At 26.0% G+C, this 20,042-nt stretch overlaps 4 protein-coding genes across 19 annotated transcripts; 2 read left to right on the forward strand and 2 right to left on the reverse strand.

Annotated features, from left to right (window-relative positions):
• Positions 1-284: 284 nt before the first annotated feature.
• LOC108003614 (transcription factor SPT20 homolog) lies at positions 285-8,001 on the reverse strand. Of its 11 annotated transcripts, none has more exons than XM_017065994.3 (13): positions 7,538-8,001; positions 4,871-5,509; positions 4,475-4,726; positions 4,120-4,413; positions 3,854-4,046; positions 3,537-3,775; positions 3,056-3,404; positions 2,835-2,969; positions 2,157-2,411; positions 1,944-2,066; positions 1,711-1,858; positions 1,447-1,627; positions 285-1,378 (listed from the first exon to the last, which is right to left on the reverse strand). In XM_017065994.3, exons 2-13 carry the CDS (start codon positions 5,354-5,356, stop codon positions 1,151-1,153), a joined length of 2,883 nt encoding a protein of 960 aa, XP_016921483.1. In that variant the 5' UTR covers positions 5,357-5,509; positions 7,538-8,001; the 3' UTR covers positions 285-1,150. The 11 variants fall into 11 exon arrangements, with proteins under 11 accessions (XP_016921483.1, XP_016921485.1, XP_016921487.1 ...); XM_017065996.3 differs by having other exon boundaries at positions 3,549-3,775; positions 7,538-7,997; XM_017065998.3 differs by having other exon boundaries at positions 4,120-4,401; positions 7,538-7,996.
• On the forward strand, positions 5,850-13,930 carry LOC108003615 (D-2-hydroxyglutarate dehydrogenase, mitochondrial). 5 transcript variants are annotated; one of them, XM_017066000.3, is made up of 8 exons: positions 5,850-5,990; positions 11,136-11,381; positions 11,697-11,894; positions 12,066-12,259; positions 12,318-12,486; positions 12,550-12,848; positions 13,137-13,305; positions 13,433-13,930. In XM_017066000.3, exons 2-8 carry the CDS (start codon positions 11,153-11,155, stop codon positions 13,687-13,689), a joined length of 1,515 nt encoding a protein of 504 aa, XP_016921489.2. In that variant the 5' UTR covers positions 5,850-5,990; positions 11,136-11,152; the 3' UTR covers positions 13,690-13,930. The 5 variants fall into 5 exon arrangements, with proteins under 5 accessions (XP_016921489.2, XP_016921491.2, XP_061932194.1 ...); XM_017066002.3 differs by having other exon boundaries at positions 5,859-5,990; positions 11,150-11,381; XM_062076210.1 differs by lacking the exon at positions 5,850-5,990 and adding an exon at positions 7,041-7,182.
• Positions 13,931-14,219: 289 nt separating this feature from the next.
• Positions 14,220-16,842, forward strand: LOC108003645 (protein lethal(2)essential for life). The gene is made up of 2 exons (XM_017066057.2): positions 14,220-15,203; positions 15,837-16,842. The coding sequence occupies exon 2, from the start codon at positions 15,852-15,854 to the stop codon at positions 16,374-16,376; it is 525 nt and encodes a 174-aa protein (XP_016921546.1). The 5' UTR covers positions 14,220-15,203; positions 15,837-15,851; the 3' UTR covers positions 16,377-16,842.
• Positions 16,843-17,072: 230 nt separating this feature from the next.
• Positions 17,073-19,807, reverse strand: LOC108003644 (uncharacterized). Of its 2 annotated transcripts, XM_017066056.3 has the most exons (7): positions 19,555-19,750; positions 19,065-19,315; positions 18,321-18,643; positions 18,006-18,249; positions 17,441-17,721; positions 17,223-17,347; positions 17,073-17,150 (listed from the first exon to the last, which is right to left on the reverse strand). In XM_017066056.3, the coding sequence occupies exons 1-7, from the start codon at positions 19,628-19,630 to the stop codon at positions 17,122-17,124; spliced, it is 1,329 nt and encodes a 442-aa protein (XP_016921545.2). In that variant the 5' UTR covers positions 19,631-19,750; the 3' UTR covers positions 17,073-17,121. The 2 variants fall into 2 exon arrangements, with proteins under 2 accessions (XP_016921545.2, XP_016921544.2); XM_017066055.3 differs by having other exon boundaries at positions 17,073-17,347; positions 19,555-19,807.
• Between the last annotated feature and the right edge of the window lie 235 nt (positions 19,808-20,042).

Raw genomic sequence — 20,042 nt, forward strand, 5'->3', positions numbered from 1 at the left:
AAATTATAATATTAAAGTACTGCACATTTTTTATAAATGCAAGTATTTTTTGTTAGAATATTAATTTTGAAAAACATTTTTAATGAACACATGTGCATTCATTCCTTTTTTTTTTTTTTTTTACATTTCACATTTATTAAGTATTATATTAATGAAAAAAAATATCTTTTCCCTGAATGTTGTATATTTTATATGTAATTAAAATATTCTTTTTGTATTTAGTTATTATTAAATTAAGAATTAGTTGTTTTAAATGGAAGGATAACTATTGTTAATAACTAAAATTTTATGTTATAAAATTTGTATATTAAATAAACATTTTATGTTTAATATTTACACATACGTAAATTGAGTGCACATGATACATTTACAAAGTAATACATGGTCAAGAATGTTATCGCATTTTCAAATGTTCTCAATTAAAAATTGTGATATAATCATGCACACAAATTGCTATTTGTCATAAAGCTTAATCATTTTAAAAATGCCAAATATTTTTTGAAATTATCGTAAGTCTTACAGAAGGCAATATTTTTTATACAGCTTCCAAAAGGAATTTTCGAGTACAAAATACATCATATTTATATACAACATTCTATTTTTTTTATGTAATAGACATAATTTGTACTCAGTTTTTTCATTATATTAGTCAAACAGCAATATTTTAGAAAAATTTTTAAAAGTAAATATACATACATGTCAAACTAGAAAAGTCACAAATATTCAATCCTATTTACATTTGTAACAAACAATGTAAGACTTACTATATGTGGATTTGTGTATATATATATGTTATTAATATAATACAATAAACTTAAAAAATTAAATACATATATTTATCCGAAATATTAATGTAGCTACTTTGTATATCAACAAAATAGTGTGAAATTTAGTTTTACATAGATCGATCATTAAATCATAAGAGTAAAATTTGAAGTACTGATTCTTAACAACCAATATTTTATTCTGTTTAAAGAAAAAAACATTTTGATCAAACGAAATAAAGAAAAAAAAAAAAATCATTTTTTTTAATAAAAACATTTTATGTTAAACACCTTAATTCTATGATCTGATCGAATACTTGCACAAACCCTGTAGCCCACAGGCTGCAACTTGAAATTCTGCGAGTAAAAATGTTAAATGATAAACATTATGAACTATTAGATGTGGGATTAGAATTTGATAACGATTCCACACGCATTGAATCAATTCTAGCTACGATTTTCAATGCAGGACCCAATTTAATACTCATAGCAGACATAAGATGATCTTCTTTGAGTAACATTAATGCTTGACCATCTATTTCTTGAATAGCAAAATCTTCTGCATAATCAGCACAACCAGGTAATCCACGTATAAAATCACATACTTCACCAACCTATAAATTTTTAATTATATTGCTTATTTTTCTTCATTATTATTTTTATACTTGCATAACATCCTTACCGTCCACTTCACAGGATTAACTTTCGGCAGTGTATCATCAACAGAAGAAGTAGTAGTTGTAGTGGCGGATAATGATTTTTCTTCTCCATTTTTCTTCATGTCTCCATCATTTTTAGATTCAGTCTCTATCTCAGTCCATTGTTTTTCAGTACCCTCACGATCTCTCACTTCTCGTTTTTTGCTATTTAATTCAAAATATATCATAATAAAAATTATTAAATATTAATAACATATAATATTCTATAAGCTAATTTATTTATTAACCTTTTCGCACAATCAGATGAGCAAAATCGTTTCTCTTTTTTAAATTTAGTGTTTTGTTCATCTACTGAATTACCACAAGCTTCACATTTTCCAATTTGAACATTATTTATATCTTCATCATTAGAATAATTAGGTGCATGTTTTTTTCCTATAATAAATTCAGATTTAATATTATTTATATTTATATAGTAAAAAATTTAATATTAAAAAAGGTTGAATTTTTTATATCTTACTTGGAGGTTCTTCATGATTTTCTTTTTCAGATGATGAATTACTATTACGATTTAAAATATTATTTGTTTCTTGATTAACTGTATTATTCAATGATGTTCGATTAACTGCGAATGGCTCAGATGCTAAAATATTAATATTAATTAAATATAAACCACATTAGATTAATATTTATTGATAATAATATTATGATATTTCAAGCATTAAGTTCATACCTTCTTGAATAACGAAGCCTTCAATTACATGTGTGAGAACTTGTGGTTTGACCATTGCTTTTGGAGGTACATGTTTACTATTTGCACTAACTGGTACAGAAACAGGAATTGTTGCTGAGTCTTCATTGTTGACACCATTTGTAATTGAATTAATTGTATTTGCTAATCCTGCTAAAGGATTATTACATGATTTTTCTTCCAATTTTATCAGTGAACTTTCTTCATCTTTTATGGCCACTTTAGGTTGGTCCCCATCTATAATAAAAATAAAATTGTACATATATATATATATATATATACATTGATATCATTATATCATTATATGTATAAAATGTAAAATAATCATGAGATTTTTGAAAACAGAAAAGAAAGTGAAACCTCTCTATCTTCATTCATCGTATTCTGTTCTCATTTCACATTATTTAATGTAAACTTAATATACATTTATAACTTATTATAATTATATAATTAAGTCTTAATTATTATTAATATTTTTGAATTCCAACTTTTATATTTATTTCAATCTTCAAATCGATTTTCAAAGGTATCCTACAAATATATTAACTTTGTATATAGAATGAGATGCTATATATATATACACGAATAATGATGATATAGATTAGATATAAATATAGATATAGATAGATGATAATATAAATTATTAGATAATGAACGAACCTGTCGTTTCTGGTTGAGATACTGTAATTTCTTCTATTGTGACTGGTACTGATTCTTCTTTTTTCAATATCGGTTTAGAATTCTCTTCATTTGTTGATTGTTGTTGTTGTTGTTGCTGTTGTAGTGCCATATTTGCTATAAAAAAAAAGATATAATATTCGCAATAATAATAAACATATAAAAACTCATCACTTTTTTCTAGATATGAAATATTATCTCACTTATTATTGGTTTAGGTTGTATTTGTTGTTGTGATGATTGCACTTGTGGTTGTTGATATTGTTGTTGCATCTGTTGTTGTTGTTGTTGCTGCGTATGCTGTTTTTGTTGAATAAAAACTTGTTGGTGTTGTTGCTGTATCGTTTGCTGCGATTGTTGCGGTGATTGAAGTGATTGCACTTGTGGTTGCGATAATTGCACTTGTGGTTGTTGATATTGCTGCTGCATCTGCTGTTGTTGCTGTTGAATAAAAACCTGTTGATGTTGTTGTTGCATCGTTTGCTGTGACTGTTGCGGCGATTGCAGTGGTTTACCACGACCTTTACCACTACTACCACTTCCTTTTCCACTCTAAGTTATAAAACATAAAAAAAAACTTCTTTTTCATTATACGAAAACAAAGAAAAGTTTCTATATGTGATTCGAAAATTACAACAGTTGAAATCATTTTTTCAACTGTTGATTTTTTTCAATTATAGTAACCTGTACATGTACCGTAGTTTGTACTCCATGAACAGTTTGTGTTGAAACAGAACTAGCAGCTCGTATGTTAGCAGCTTGAACTGCTTGTAAAGAGGACGGCAAAATACTCAAAGGTCGTTGTCCACCTGTACTTTGTTTACCCTGTTGCTGTTGTTGTTGTTGTATATCCATTACCTTTGGTTTTCCACTAGCTGCAGCAATTTGTTGTACTCCTTGAATTTGTTGTTGTGTAGCTAGTGCTAATATAATGATAAAATAATTCAATTGGAAATATAAAATTTTATATAAATTGCATTTAATATAAATGCAAAACTAACCATTATGAGCTTGAATTGGTTGTGGACTTTGTATAAACATATCAGGTTGAGTAGGACCTCTAATAAATATTTGATTAGTTAAAAGTGCTGGTGGTTGTATTCCAGTCCAAGCAACTTGTGGTGTAAATTGCCAAGGAGCAAATTGCATACCACCTCGTCCTCCGGATGGAGTAGCAGCTGTACATGTAGTATACTACACATTTTAAAAATAATAAAATAATTGAATATAAAATATCTATTATAAGATAAAATAAAAATAATATTACCTTTTGTACTTGATCTTGTTTATTTGCAGACTGTTGTTGCTGTTGTTGTTGTATAGATGGAGGTTGTGGGGAACCCAATACACCAAGTTGTCCAAATACTAATGTTTGCCCTGCTCCAGGTGTAGCAGAAGTAGGTACAGGTAAGTAGCCTGTAGGAAATCCTTGAACCTTAGTTCCTCCAGCTGCTGGATGGCCACCTCCTTGACCTGGTGTTGATGCAGTAGTTAGCATATGAGGTGTCAACTGAGCAGCAGATTGAAATGGCTTCCCAGCAGTTATAACCTGTAAAGTGTCCTACTTAGAAAAAGATTTATGTACTTTAATAGTAATAAATATCATGAATATATTTAAGTACCTGTATAGAAGAAGGATTGATGCCAGCAGGATGGAGAGCTAAATTCCCTGGCATCAATAATGGAGTTCCTTGCGTATTATAAAGTTGTTGTAAATGATATGCTTGATTCTGCATAGGTTGTTGAATAACTTGTACTGCTTGTGGATGTGCAGCCATAGTAGTTATAGTTGTTGCTCCTTGTTGACCAGACAAAGTCATAGACACACCTCCAACTCCTTGTTGCTGATGTTGCATTGACACTGCAACAGCTCCCTGGAATATTTTATTTTTTATAATAATTTATTTTATTTTTAATAATTATTTGATAATAAAATTTACATATGTTAATGCTTAATGCTTAATTAATTAATTAATAAAATTTTCACTATAATAATATTCTTCTTTTCAAATGTTTACCTGCTGCTGAGGCATAATTGCTGCTACCTGTGGCTGTACTTGCACTTGAGTAGGAACAACGTTATGTGGTCCACTATTAGATTGTTGTTGTTGCGACTGTTGTTGTTGTTGCTGTTGTTGTACTTGCTGTTGTACTTGTTGTACTTGTTGTTGTACTTGCATTTGTTGTTGTGATTGAACTTGCTGTTGAATTTGTTGCTGAGGTTGAACTTGTTGCGGCTGTACTTGTTGCTGTGTTTGCTGTTGCACTTGTTGCGACTGAGATGATTGCTGTTGAACATGCTGTTGTTGCTGCTGTACATTTTGTTGTTGTTGAATATCATGGGTTGCAATCATCATTTGTTGTGGCTGAGATTGCTGCTGTTGTGATTGTTGTGGTTGCTGCAGCTGTTGTTGCTGCGATTGTTGCTGCTGCTGTTGTGACTGATTTTGTTGTGTTTGTTGTGGCTGATTTTGAGAGATTCCAATTGGTTTAACATCTGTCATGTTTTCTTACACCTTTTTATTATTTGAAGTTAAACTTCCTTTAAGAAGTATTCTTCCTACTTTTATATTCTTGATAATTTAATATCTTTTTTCTTTGCCATTTTATATGTTTCTTATTAAAATATTACTTTTAATCTTTTTAATTTACTGCACCTAAAAGATAAATTTTTAAAAATTAAAATTTTTTGTATATATAAATTTATAAAAATAAATCATTATATTAATATTATATTCAAAATAACAATTATTTGTATAATTTATTTATAGTTTTGTATAATAGGTATATCAAAAAATCTTACATTATTAAAAAAAAATGTAAATTTTAAACTAATTATAATAAAAATTTAATATACATTTATAAACTTATAAATTTAAAAATTTTCAAGAATAAAAAAATAGTTGTATACAATTATATAAAAATGTATACAATTTATGAATTAAAGCGGCAACTATAGCGTATTATATGCAACAATATAAAAAAAAGTTGCATAATATTTATTGCTCATAACCTTAAAAATTTTAATACACGTGGAACGTGGAAAGTTAAAATTTGAATTTTTTTTTTTATTATTACGTGAAATATTAATAACAAAGTGTGTGAAAGTGAATGAAGTGGAAAATATAGCTTAAGAATGTAAGTGTTTTATAACAAAAAATACAATGTTGCATATTTATGATATAAAAAGTTATTTCATTTAGTATAATATATATTTCATATGTAAGATTTCAATTTGTTACGTTTACATATCAAAATATGCAATTTACTACAAATAAAATATAACATTATATATTTTTATTAAAATGACTTATTTAATAATACATGATATTGGTTATTTAATGTATAAAATAATAATGTTAAATGTTTTGGACATGATAACCTTAAATAATAAATCATACATAGAAATCATATAAAGATATTAAACAATAAAAAGTAATTATTATCAAAATATGGTTCATTTTATGAATTACAATTAATAATATATTTGAATATAAATTTAAAATTACAAAATTGCTTCAATTAATCTTTAAAATATAAAAATAAAATAAATATTTTATCTTATAGATATGAAATTATTTTTATATCTATAATTACTATATTTTACTTAGTAATTACATTACTAAGTAATAAAATTAATATAATTTTTTATATCTTCAATTTATATCTTCTGAGATTAAATAATACAAGAAATAAAAGAAAATTGAAATCGATGTTAATGATATTCACATAACCTATAATTTTATATATTTTTTTAAGTTCATTTTTTCTACTATATGCATAATATATAAGCATACCTTTTTATAAAATGCAATTATTTAATAATTAATAAGTAATAATCATATGAGATTATTGACGTTTTACTTAATAAATAACAATATTAGTTATGAAAATAGATCGGGTTAAATGCATTTTGTTTGTTATTACGTCATACGATTTGATTTTATACAAAATAGTTAATAGATGAATTTAGTAAAAAAGGAATAATATCTAAAACAATATAAATACATTAAGCGAATCAAAACAATTTGAATATCTCGGATGATAAAGGAGAAATCTGTATTCGTACATAAGTATTAGAGTATCGATGCTCTGAAACATATGATTCGTTTTAAGTTTTGGATAGAAGAAACAAAATGTCGTCTTGCACCATAATTAGTACTAGGACGAGGGATTCAAAGAGGAAGAGGGAATACATCTCACTGAGCGGGAAATACAATTGAAAGGCGGGATGAAAGGGGAAAGTAAGAGGAAGGGAGAAAGAAAAATAAGAGAAGGGGAGAAGCGATTGTACCAGAGGGCGGTTGACAACATGGATTTCGCCATAATGGTAATATTAATGATAATAAGAATAACAATGCACGCGGTTCTTCAGGAACTATATATCAATAGTTATTTATCAAAAATATTATAATACGCACAATAAAAGAACTGTATCTCGGTGAATACCGAAGAGCGTCCTCAATGCCGACATATTGGATTACAAAATAAAGCACGTTCGAAGATCCGGCGGGACATAATGCAAATTATGTTGTGTATTTATTGTGTTTGACAATAATCATTAAATGTTATATAAAATATAACGTGATTATTATTGAAATATTAATTATATATAATTAAGAAATTCAAAGCATCCAAAGCACACGATATTGCATGGAGCTTCGGATACTTGTTCAGGTACTCACATGGCGACTGCGCAGTCACACCTATCACGTTTTCGAACACGCCGTAGACACTGTCACTACACGATTCCACTCTAAGTTTGACTAAACTTTTAATCATACACGTTTGAGTTTTATATATCATTAAAAAGCACTATAAGTGTTTTAAATAAAATTTTGTTAGACGTTGACGTCGCGTTTCGTAAGCAATTGTAGTTGCATTCGTTGCTGCTTCCCTGCTCCCACACGATCTGCCGAACCCCTCGCTTCTCTCAATTCTTCCTCCTCTCGTTACCCTTCTTCCTGTCTGCTCCCCTCCATTTCGATTCCTATAACCTCACCTCTCTCGTCGCCTATGATAAACTCGCTTGCTCATTGGTCCAGCGAGGACAAATCCCAGAGGCATCGTTTGCACCATGAAAGGCGGGGCCTTTGGATATGGTGGCTGCAGGCGCATGCTCCGTAACGGTACTCATACTCTTACTTCATATACTTTTACACTCTTCACTAATACTAATATATCATATAATGCATGTATACGTGATTATAGTCTGCAGAATATTTCGCAGTATAACTTCACAATACTTCAGGGACGCATCTACTCATATAATTCTCCCGATGCATTTTATAATATATGCTATTCACTATATTTTGTCTTTAATAATATTAAAATTCTAAATATTAATGAACATTATATATTTTTTACATATATTCTCTATGTAATTTTTTTATATTCTTGTAAAAAGTAAATATTTTGTATGTTTTTTATATTACTTTCTTTCATGTAGTTATTTTATATATTTTTCTCAGATTATATAAAATTGTAGCATATGTAAAAAACATAATATATTAATGCTATATAGTTTAATATATTTTAATATATAAAATGCCTAAATTAAAATATTGTTTTTGTACTTTGCAGATATTTTTTTATTTTTATGTAAAATATATATAAGTTTTCAATCATTCTTAAATGTATTAGAGTAAAGTATTGAGTATTTAAATTTAAATGCTTAGCTTTATAATTCATTGGAATTATTATTAATAATTTGTATTAATCACATAATATTATAATATAATTAATTAGAATATAAAAGTTTTGAAATTCAATAAAATTTTTGTAATATAATTAAATGAATAATATAAAACAAAACAAATAAATGCATATTTATATATTAAGTATTATATATTTAATTATTATATTATAATTAAATTTATATGAAATTTATATAAAATTTTTGTAAATTTTTTAGTTTCTGATATTTTTTGATCTGAATTCGTGAATATACGTTACGTTACTGGCACAGCTGTTTCTAAGTTGAGCTTCATACTGTCCTGTTCAAAACCATGTAATGCAATTTCATTTATCTTTCTTTTCGTTGATTTTATATATAAAATATTTATTCAGAAAAATCATTATATATTTTAATTAAAAGAAAAAAATTTATTGAATCAAGCATATGAATGATATATTATTTTGAATTACTGAAATTATAATTTGTGATTTGTTGTAATATGTATAAAGTTTTTTATTTAATATTAATTTATGTAAGAGATTTTCTCTATTATTAATTAGATTATTATTCAATTACACATCATTTCTCGATATTTTAATTATCATCAATTAATATCTATTTGTATAAATATTTTTTTTCAATATTGCTTGTTATATAGAGTTTTAAAAATCTTTATTATACATATATTTTTAAAAATTCTTAATCATCTAAATGCAAAACAAAAAAGTTTAACATAAAATGTAAAATTATGCCAATCGACCAATATTGGTCATTTTTTGATATCACTCACTAATTTCGACAAAGAGCGAGAAAGTAGAATGTTTCGTGCAGAGGGTAGTAGTCGCGCCAATTCCAGCTATCACGACCCTATGGTGGCATGCTACATATACAACTGTATATTCGCTTATATAATTGTATGAGTTGAGTGAAACAGCGATAGTCTATAGTCCTGTTCACGCAAGGTTAGGAAAATTACGATATTCCGTGAAGGAGCGTGGTTACGTGTGTAGTTTGTTGTTCGACCGATAGAGCATGCAAAGAGAAAGTGGGGGAAAGCGACAGCCAATAGTTTAGGTCGACTGGGGTTGCCAAGGTAACAAGTTAATGATTCGAGCCGCCACTGAGAAATTAGCTTTACTCGTTGGTGATGTCGCGCATGCGTCCTTCTTTAGAAATTTGTATCCTACGTTTCAATATAGCAACATTTCACATCTATATCAACGTCCCTTGTACAATATATACATATATATATTATACATACATATATATATATATACATATATATATATATATATACATATATATATATATATATATATAATTCGTAGTCAGCTTTCTCTGTAGTTTCTCTGTATACACAGATACAATCATATATATATATATATATGCGAGCGAGATAGGTCGTATTCTTTATCAAGTGGAAGGCACACAAGTAAATTGAGTTCGTTTGTATACATTGAAATATAGAATGTATTAGTCATCGCGACGATTGGTTCTCTTCCCACTCCAATCTCTTATTAGCTTTTCTGTTTCTCATTCGCGTTTTCCTCTTTCTTCTTACTCGAATAGATTTGCATCTCTGTTAGTCGATTCGTCCTCTTTTTCCCTCATCTTCTCTCTTTGTTCTTTCGACCCCTCCACCCCTGACCTTATTTTCCCCACTGCTCTGTACAATTGTAATTCTACCACGCATCGTCGCGAATCCTCTTGAACGATTGGGGGGCGGGGAGGGGATTGTTCGTAAGGAGAAGGGGAGTTACCCATCAACATTCATCGTGGATTATAATATTCGATGTCCGTCGATCAGGCATCAGAGTCGAATTAGCTAGTAGAAAATGGAAGCAACCCGAGGCTCATAATTATGCCACGCCTGGTTTTTACATATTATGATCATTTGACAATTATGAAATTTGCTTCGCTCTTTATTTCTTACTTTTTTATTTTTCAATTTCTTAAGTTGTTTTAGATTCTTATTTTTAATTAATATGCAAATTCTTTCATATTACGAATAATATATAATTTATGAATAATATTAATGTAAATAATATATAATTTAATTTATATAGATTTAAAGGTATAAAAAAATAATTTTAGATAAAATCACGTAATAACAAAATAATTCACATATTTTTTGCATATAAAATATTTAATGTTATATTTAAAAAATATATTTAAATATATATATTTATATTTAAAACATTAATTGTATAATGGCATTCAAGAATCGATTTAATCTTTCATAGATATTTATATCAAATTGAATTTTTATCTAAATTTTTTATCAATTGAATGTTACAGAAATATTATATTTTAATTAAACATTGCTATTCATGAATTTAGTTATTATCAACAAACAAAAAATATTTGTTACAGTATTTATACAATTAATAAGAATACAATTAAAAAATAATTTTATAATATAAATTAAAGAAAAGATTTTCTTTATATATTTCGTCGAAATAAATCGAATAATAATCACAGTATATTTCATCGAAAGTGATAAATGCGCAAAATATTGAAAAAAATTCGTATTCAATGAACAAATCTTTATACAAATAAAAGAAAAAAATATTAATAATATATTCATGAATTTGAATTGATCGCAGATCTTTCACAGCAGAATATGAGTTTTCAAACGTTGCTTCGGAGATTTCGACATACCTCAAGAGTTCAGTTTTTCTCCACAAAACCGGACTTTACATCGGATAGATACAAAGTAGAAAGAGGACCGTATGCAAATATTTGCAATGATCATGTAGCATTTTTCAATAACTTGCTCGGACAAAACAGAGTTATCACAGATGCAGAAGAATGCGAGGGATATAATATAGATTACTCAAAAATTGTCAGAGGTAAGTAAAAATGTGTAAGAATGCTTTTTCTTAATTTTTCGAATTTTTTTGTGGAAATTGCTTAAAGTCAAATTTACTTTTTATAATACTATAATACTATTATATATATTATATATCTATAATAATATAATACTAATATAATATTAATAATTTCGATATTATGATTGCATATAATTATTTTATGATTAATAAAATAAATGGATTATTAAATTTTTATGATAAATTGTATATTATATAATAAATATTATGAATCAAGAAAAAATAAGTTAAGTAATTATAAATAAATAAATTAGCATTGAATTAATTTACTTGCAGGAAAAAGCAAAATTGTATTGAAACCGAAAACTACCAATGAAGTATCTGCCATATTAAAATATTGTAATGAAAATCGTTTAGCTATATGTCCTCAGAGTGGAAATACAGGTCTTGTTGGCGGTAGCGTGCCAGTTTTTGATGAAATTGTTATTTCTATGAAACTTATGAATAAAATTATTGAAACTAATGAACTAGCAGGTTGGTAAAAATTGAAATTAAAAGCATTGATATATATATAGATGTTCAAAAGGAATGAGAAACTAAAGTTTTTGGAAAAAATATAATTACTAATGGAACAATTTTAGAAAAATATTTAGAAAAAATTGGTAGTTTGGAAAAACATTCTTTTGTTTTACGATTATTCTTTAGGAGTACTGACTTGTGAAGCTGGCTGCGTGCTCGAAGACCTGGAAAATCATTTAGCGACAGTAGGTTTAATGATGCCGATTGATCTCGGTGCTAAAGGTAGTTGTCTGATCGGTGGCTGCGTATCTACAAATGCCGGTGGTTTAAGACTTCTTCGTTATGGTAATCTTCATGGGAACATTCTGGGTCTCGAAGCCGTAAGTTTTTATTAATAAATCGTTATGTTTTATCATATATGTAATTATATTATTTTAGGTAAAAGCAAATGGTAGTGTGGTAGATTGTTTAAATACACTGAAAAAAAACAATACCGGTTATCATCTAAAGCATTTATTTATCGGATCTGAGGGAACGCTAGGAATTGTAACGAAAGTCGCAATTCAATGTCCACCTCTTCCTGCAGCCGTCAACGTTGCGTTTTTAGGTATTACAGATTTTCGATTATTTTTTTTTATATTGCCATATAAAATTTCGTTATTTATCGTAGGATTAAACAATTTTGACAAAGTATTGAAAGCGTTTCGTCTAGCGAAAAAAGAACTGGGAGAAATTTTGTCTTCATTCGAAATGATGGACAAATTGTCATTAGATGTTTCCATTGAAACTTTTGGTTTAAAAAGTCCATTAACAACAAAAATCGACGGCCATGACTTTTATGTGTTGATGGAAACTTCTGGTAGCAACATAAATCATGATGAAGAAAAACTTACCTCTTTTGTGGAAAAGGCGCTTGCCGACAATATCATTGAAGACGGTACTCTGACTTCTGATCCTACCAAAGTTAAAGTTAGTATTTTCTTTTCAGTATTTTCTATATATATACATTTAATTATTTTTCTTTTTCGCTTTTTTTTTCTTATATTTTATTCGGTTATATATATTGTATATATATATGCATATTATATATATATTGTATAGTAAACATTCTGAAAATTTACATTATTCATATATGCGTTTTTTTTATTTTTAATTAAAAATTGGTATTTTAAATTTTATACTTTAATAAATTATTTTCTGGAAAAAATTAAAAAATTTAGTAAAAATGAAAAAAATATAAATTTATCTCTTGCATAGAATATATGGGCACTAAGGGAACGTATTAGCGAAGGAATCTTACGAGAAGGTTATGTTTTTAAGTATGATATTTCGATACCTCTTCCTTGTTTTTATAAAGTGATTGAAGTACTCAGAGAACGTTTGCGTGATCCACGTATTATAAGAATCAGTGGTTACGGACATTTAGGTATGTCTATAAAATCAAATATTATTAAATATTTCTATTTTTTTCTAGTTAAAATTGAATAATTTGAAAATTATTTTGTGCAATTTATATTTATAATTTATAATTTTATTTATTTTTGGTCTATTAGGCGATGGAAACATTCATGTACAAGTTTCGATACCATCATACGAACCTGATATAGCATCACAGTTACAACCTTTTATTTTCGAATATGTATCTAAACTTCATGGTAGTGTAAGTGCTGAACATGGTATAGGATTCACAAAAACAAAATATCTGCATATGAGTAGAACTTCTTCGGAAATTGAACTCATGTACGAATTGAAAAAAATGATGGATCCAAATGGTATACTCAATCCGTATAAAGTATTGTATCCACTATAAACTTTCATATAATAATTAGGATAATATTATATACTAACAATAACAGAAGTACAATCCAAGCATTCCTGTACTTATGTTTAAATTTAATAATATAATAAAGAATATTGTAAATATATATATATATGTATATATATATATATATATATGTGTGTGTATGTATATAATATTTATAGTAATATAATTTAAATAAAAAAGAGAAATGTAATATATATCAGATAAAAAAATATTTATATAAAATTTATAATACTTTTGTTCATTATTTAATTCTCTTCATTATAATTATTATTTTTATTTATTAGTAATTTTATTCATTTATTTTTTATATTTTTTTTAATCATAAAAAAATAATTAAGTATTTTTTATTTTTATCTTAAAAAGATAATTAAAAAGATTTTATTTTCGCGCTTATAAAGTGCGCATGCTCATAAAGGACATATGAATTCGCATTTACCATTGAATGGTAAAGAAAAAGATTACATTCTGTTATATCGATTCTGTAATTTTTATAATTACATTGGCAATGAATGCTCACATGTGTTCAGAGAGTTCACTACCGTCCAGTCAACTAATATCTTTTAATCGATATTTATTTTTAGATAAAAAATTGAATTTTTTATTATATAAATCTATAAATTCTAAAATAATAATATGGTTTAAATTCCTTTGTTATTAAATACAAATATTTAAGTAAAAGTAAAAATAAATATCATTAATTTGAAATTTAATAAAATTTTTTTTTAAATTATTATAATTATTAAAATAAGAAATATTTATAAAAATATTAAAAATAATAATGATAATATAATATAATATAATAAATATAATATAATGTACCAAAAAAATTATTTTTCTTATAAATTAAATTAAACAAATATTTATTATATGTAAAGATATAAATTTTAAAATTATTCAAAAAAACTTATTAAAGTAATTAATTTATTATATATTATATAATTTAACTATTAAACTAACTATTAAATTCGAACTATTAAAATCGAAAATATATTAAAATATAATTAAACATTATCTATAATTAAATATTATGTGTATCAATATATAATGAAAAATATATATGTTAAATACATATATAGATAGAAAAATTATATAAATAAATTATATGAAGATAAATAAATATATAGAATGAAATGTATGTATTTTAAATCGTATTAAAAATATCGAAATTAATCGAATTGACAAGAAATTGTCATATGATTGTCGTAAGTAAACATCGATTAGTCGCAATGCGATTGCTAGTAAATTCGAGTAGGAGTTTCGAGATTCGAGAAAATTCGGAACGATATACATATGCACATAGTTATCTCGAACAATCTCGAAAAGCGCGCCATATCAAATATAAATCCGTGACAGGTAGTACTGCGCAGTCAGTTAAAAAGTGCAACTCAAAGTGAACGTTTGTATAACGTTTGAAGTTATTATCTACCAAGCAATATTATACAATATAAACAACTATTTCATTTATAAAACTAAATTAAATTAAAGATTTTTAACAAAAGGTATGTATTTTAATTCTATGTAATTTTTTTGATTATTAAGAATTTTTAAAGCAGAATTTCATTAGTCCATTTTCTTTGATTTTTATTTTATTTTATTATTATTTTATTTTATTATTTTTAATTGAATATTAATTTTATTTAAATTTTTATTATTTATTTTTACAATTAAAAGAAAATTTCGTAATTAATACGTATTAATGTAACATTGATATAATGTATGAATACATTTCATGTATCTAAGAATAGATATTTGAAATGCGTAAAAGCATAATACTATGCATCTCATATTGCATAGTTTGTATAATTATTTTATGTGTGATGTTAAATGTTTTGAATAACATATTTTTTTTTTAGTTAAATATAAAGATTTTATTTCTTTACGTTATATTAACGTTGTCAACAATGTCAACACTTTTTTTTATATATATATATATCAACTTTTTTTTTATATATATATTTACATTAATTTCAAATTCACTATTATTATTTCATCATTATTTTTTTTATTGAGTTGATTTTTTGTAGTGAAAATTTTTATTTTTTATAAATTTTAGTATAATATATTAATTTAAAATTACAATTTTTGTTAATATGTATCAGGAATTAATTCTTTTATATATTTAACTCTTGCAGATTAACTGTATTGATATGGCATTAGTAACAAGAGATCTCTTCCGGAATTGGTGGGAAGATATGGACCGTTATCACCGAGAATTAGAAGAACATTTCAAACGTCTTAGTACTAGAGATGATTTTTGGAAACCACCGCCAATGCCATCCTTCAATGAATTTTTCCAACCATGGAGGAATATGATGGAACAATTAGAACATCAAGTTGGAGGTTCGACCACCATTGAACGAGATCAAAACAAATATCAGGTAATCGTTGATGTGCAACAATTTGCACCAGAAGAAATCACCGTCAGAACAGATGATAAATGTATTACCATTGAGGGGAAACACGAAGAGAAAAAAGATGAACATGGTTACGTATCGAGACATTTTGTGCGTCGATATGTGCTTCCACAAGGATATGATATTGGCCATGTTAAACCAAGTTTGTCATCTGATGGTATTCTTACTATTACTGCTCCAAGATTAGCTTTGCCAGCACCTGGAGAAAGAATTATACCAATCGAACGAAGTAATGCACCAGCTATTAAGGCAGCATAATTTGTAAATAATATCGTCTAATAGATTCTTATATATTTAAGATTCATTATATAACATTTATTTTTTAACTTTTCTTTCTGCGTATACTTTGAAATTGTTCGTTTATTAATTTATTAATTATTAATTTAATTGTCAATAACAAATAATCATATATATATATATGTGGAACTGATAATTTAATTACATTATATTTTTAATTCTTTAGATATATAAAATTATATTACATATATATTCAAAAAATTTATTAAAAAAGATATTGAAGTTTGATTATTTTTATGTAGTAAATCATTCTTTTTATTTGCGCTATTAAAATTGTTTAATATAAGTATTTCTAATATTGTATGATGCAATTTTGTAAAATTCAGTTATATAATATTTTATTATTGTCATTATATTATAAATATATGCTATTGTAAGTACTTTTTATTAGCTTTATTTTTCAATAAATAAAAATTAAATATTAAAATGATATACTTTTTTTTAAAATTAATTTATAATAAATATATTTATAAAAAATATATTTTAATAATATAAAATATTTACAAAACACATAATGCGCTGAGCAGTATATTTATCAAGATTTATATTTTTTTTAAATATGTAACTTTATATTATGTTATTTTTATATTATTTTATATTATTTTAATATCAATAAAAAAGATAGCATTTTCGTAATTAAATAATCTGAATTCCAAATAACATATTTAAATAATTGTTTATATATTATACAAAATATGTTTGATTTTTATGATGGACCTCGATTTTCTTCGCTCTCTGAAAATGGTTGTTCATCTTGATCTTGAGGCAATATTAATTCTAAATTTGTCTCTTCTAAAGGAATCATACCTTGTCTAGCCTTTTCTTCTATACTAGGAATATATTCATAAATTTGTTTTTCAACATCTATTTTATTTAGAAAAATTTGTAAGCGTCTTTTAAGCGGTCCCTCGATAGCATCCATTATTTGATATCTATAAAAAAAAATCATTTCTTATATAACTTTATATTATGAATCAATATGTAAAATTATTGATTGTAGAAGTAAAAAAACATTGAGATCGAACCTTAAAAGGTTTGGTAATATATTAATGCTTGCTTCAACTAAATAATCAATAGTACCAGCTCCATGAATTCTTGTTTGGATATTACCCAATTCAAGTTCGAGTTCTTCCATACTTGGCCTTTTACGAGTATCTAAAGGTTGGCTTAAATTTACTTGAGCTCTGAAATATTGTACAGTAAAGGAAACTGTACCAGCCCTAGACAAAAAGCCACCGATTATACTTATTTCCCAATGTGTTTTTCCTTCAATTTCTTGAGTACCAGCATCAACTGTCGCATATACCTTTAAATGGAAACAAAAAAAAGAATATTTAGAAAATGTGTTATGTAACAATATCTAGTAGCTGACAAAATAGGCAACAATTGTAAATTCTGATTAAAATTCATTAGTTAGTATATTTTTTATTCATAACGTATATGACGTAATTACTACTAATGTAATTATGATAATCGATAAATATCTTGTATTAATGTATTGCATATATATGTCGCAAGCGATCATAATAGAAAAAATTTGAAATTAAATAAATTATATGTTTTGAAAATTATTAAAAATAAATTATTTACCGTTCCATTTTCTATACCCAAAGTAACATTTCCTATTCGATAAATGTTTGCCAGACCGGTGATCCAAGTATTAGTCGATGTTACCGTAAATATACCAACAGTTTGACTGTAGTCATTCACTTTGAATGGATCGTAGTCCATTTGAGATATATATTTACGGAGTTCGGCTATTGCCATATCAAAAGGCGATATAGAATTCGGAAAATATTGCGGTAATTGTGAAATTTGTTTATTAGCTATACCCCTAAAAAATAAGACAGTTTTTAAATGATTTTATATATTATATATAACAATATCAGATTAAATGATTTCTACCGTGCTTTAGTATTTAGTTCCTTCAATATGAAAGGTTTAATACTATCGAAAATAAAGGAGCCTACAGAATTAATCGTACTTTGTAATACAGAACCCAAAAAACCCAAATTTTTGAAATCCATGGCTACATTTTCGAATGTCAAATCCATATCGATATTTTGTGCTTGTAATTTACCATCACTAGCAACTTCGAGCCTCCCAATCCCTTTTACATTCACTCCCATCAATTTCATCGTAAAATTACCAGCTGATCGAGACAACCAAGAAGACAAAGTATAAAATCCACGAATATCCAGACTTTCTATATTTAATGTCACTGAAACCTTCGAGAAATATATTAGAATAAAAATTAATTTTAATATTTAAATTTTACACAATTATAATAACGTTTGATAAAATAACTTATGTGTATCAATATAACAAAAAATCTAATACTTAATATGAGTATTATAATTAATCATTGATGCGAAACATTCTATTATAAGATTAATATATTCATGTAATTAGTAATGTCTTTTTTTGTGATAGATGTTTGTAAATATTAAAATAATAGATATTTTTTTAAAGAAATATTGACGCATAACTGTTCTTTAAACAAATTCTATAGACTAATTGATGGAGATAAGAAAAAGATATTTATTTTTTTTGATTTTAATTATGTTGATCAACGTTGATATTTCAATTTGCAAATTTAAGAATTTTATATTAAATATATAAAAAATTCAAATGTTGAAAATATCTCACTTGCATCAATGCTAATTCTGATTCTGCATTTACTATCCGGAATTTGGATAAACCATAAATGTTCATTTGCTTAAAATTCATGGTATACATAGAAAATGAATACTTCATATCCGGTGCTGACATAGGATCCGGTATTGGCGCTCCAGGTAATCCTACTGGATCACTTTGCTGATAATGCTTTAAAATCGCGCGAACATGATCTTCAAGTCGTTTCTCGCCAACTGCTATTTGTGCTGCGGTATCATTTTTTACTGGAAAATATTTTCATTTGGATATTGAATTAAATAATATTATTAAATATATCATTTACTAAATATTATTGTTACATAGGAGAAATTATATTTTATCATATCAAAAAATCGCATTAATGATATCAATTGTACATATCCATTGAATTAAAAATCAATCACAACATAATTTTATAATATTATATCATAGTTGTTTTAATTTAAAAAGAAATTTCAATTTAAGCAAATATAAAATTACTTACCGGTAGAAATTTTGATATCACATTGACCGATCTTGATAAAATAAAAAAGAACAAGAAATAATTTTGAAACCTTCATTTCCAGTTTTATCGATCGCAATAAGAAATCAGTATGATCTACAGAAGAGACCACGCATTCGACTGGGAGGTGCGTCAGTGAATTTAGTAGAACGATATCTCTCGGGTCATTGAAGGGGCGAGGGTCAACCGCTTTATCTAATTCCCCTTGCCTCTCACTTATTCTTGCGTTGTTTCCTCCTTAACCTCCCCTTAATCACTTTAATAATACATATATACTAACGTATATATAATATATCTTATTTATATTATAAACATAAATAAATTTTGGTTCCTAAAAAAAAGAAATACAAACATTCTGCAAATTTATTTGAAAAGAATCAATGCTTAAAATGCGCATAAAAAATCTTATTTCAAAAATAGAAATAAAGTAATAGTAATAAATACAAATTATTCATTTGTAATTATTTGAA

The sequence above is a fragment of the Apis cerana genome, linkage group LG1 (assembly GCF_029169275.1).
Source record: "Apis cerana isolate GH-2021 linkage group LG1, AcerK_1.0, whole genome shotgun sequence".
Classification (NCBI taxonomy): domain Eukaryota; kingdom Metazoa; phylum Arthropoda; class Insecta; order Hymenoptera; family Apidae; genus Apis; species Apis cerana.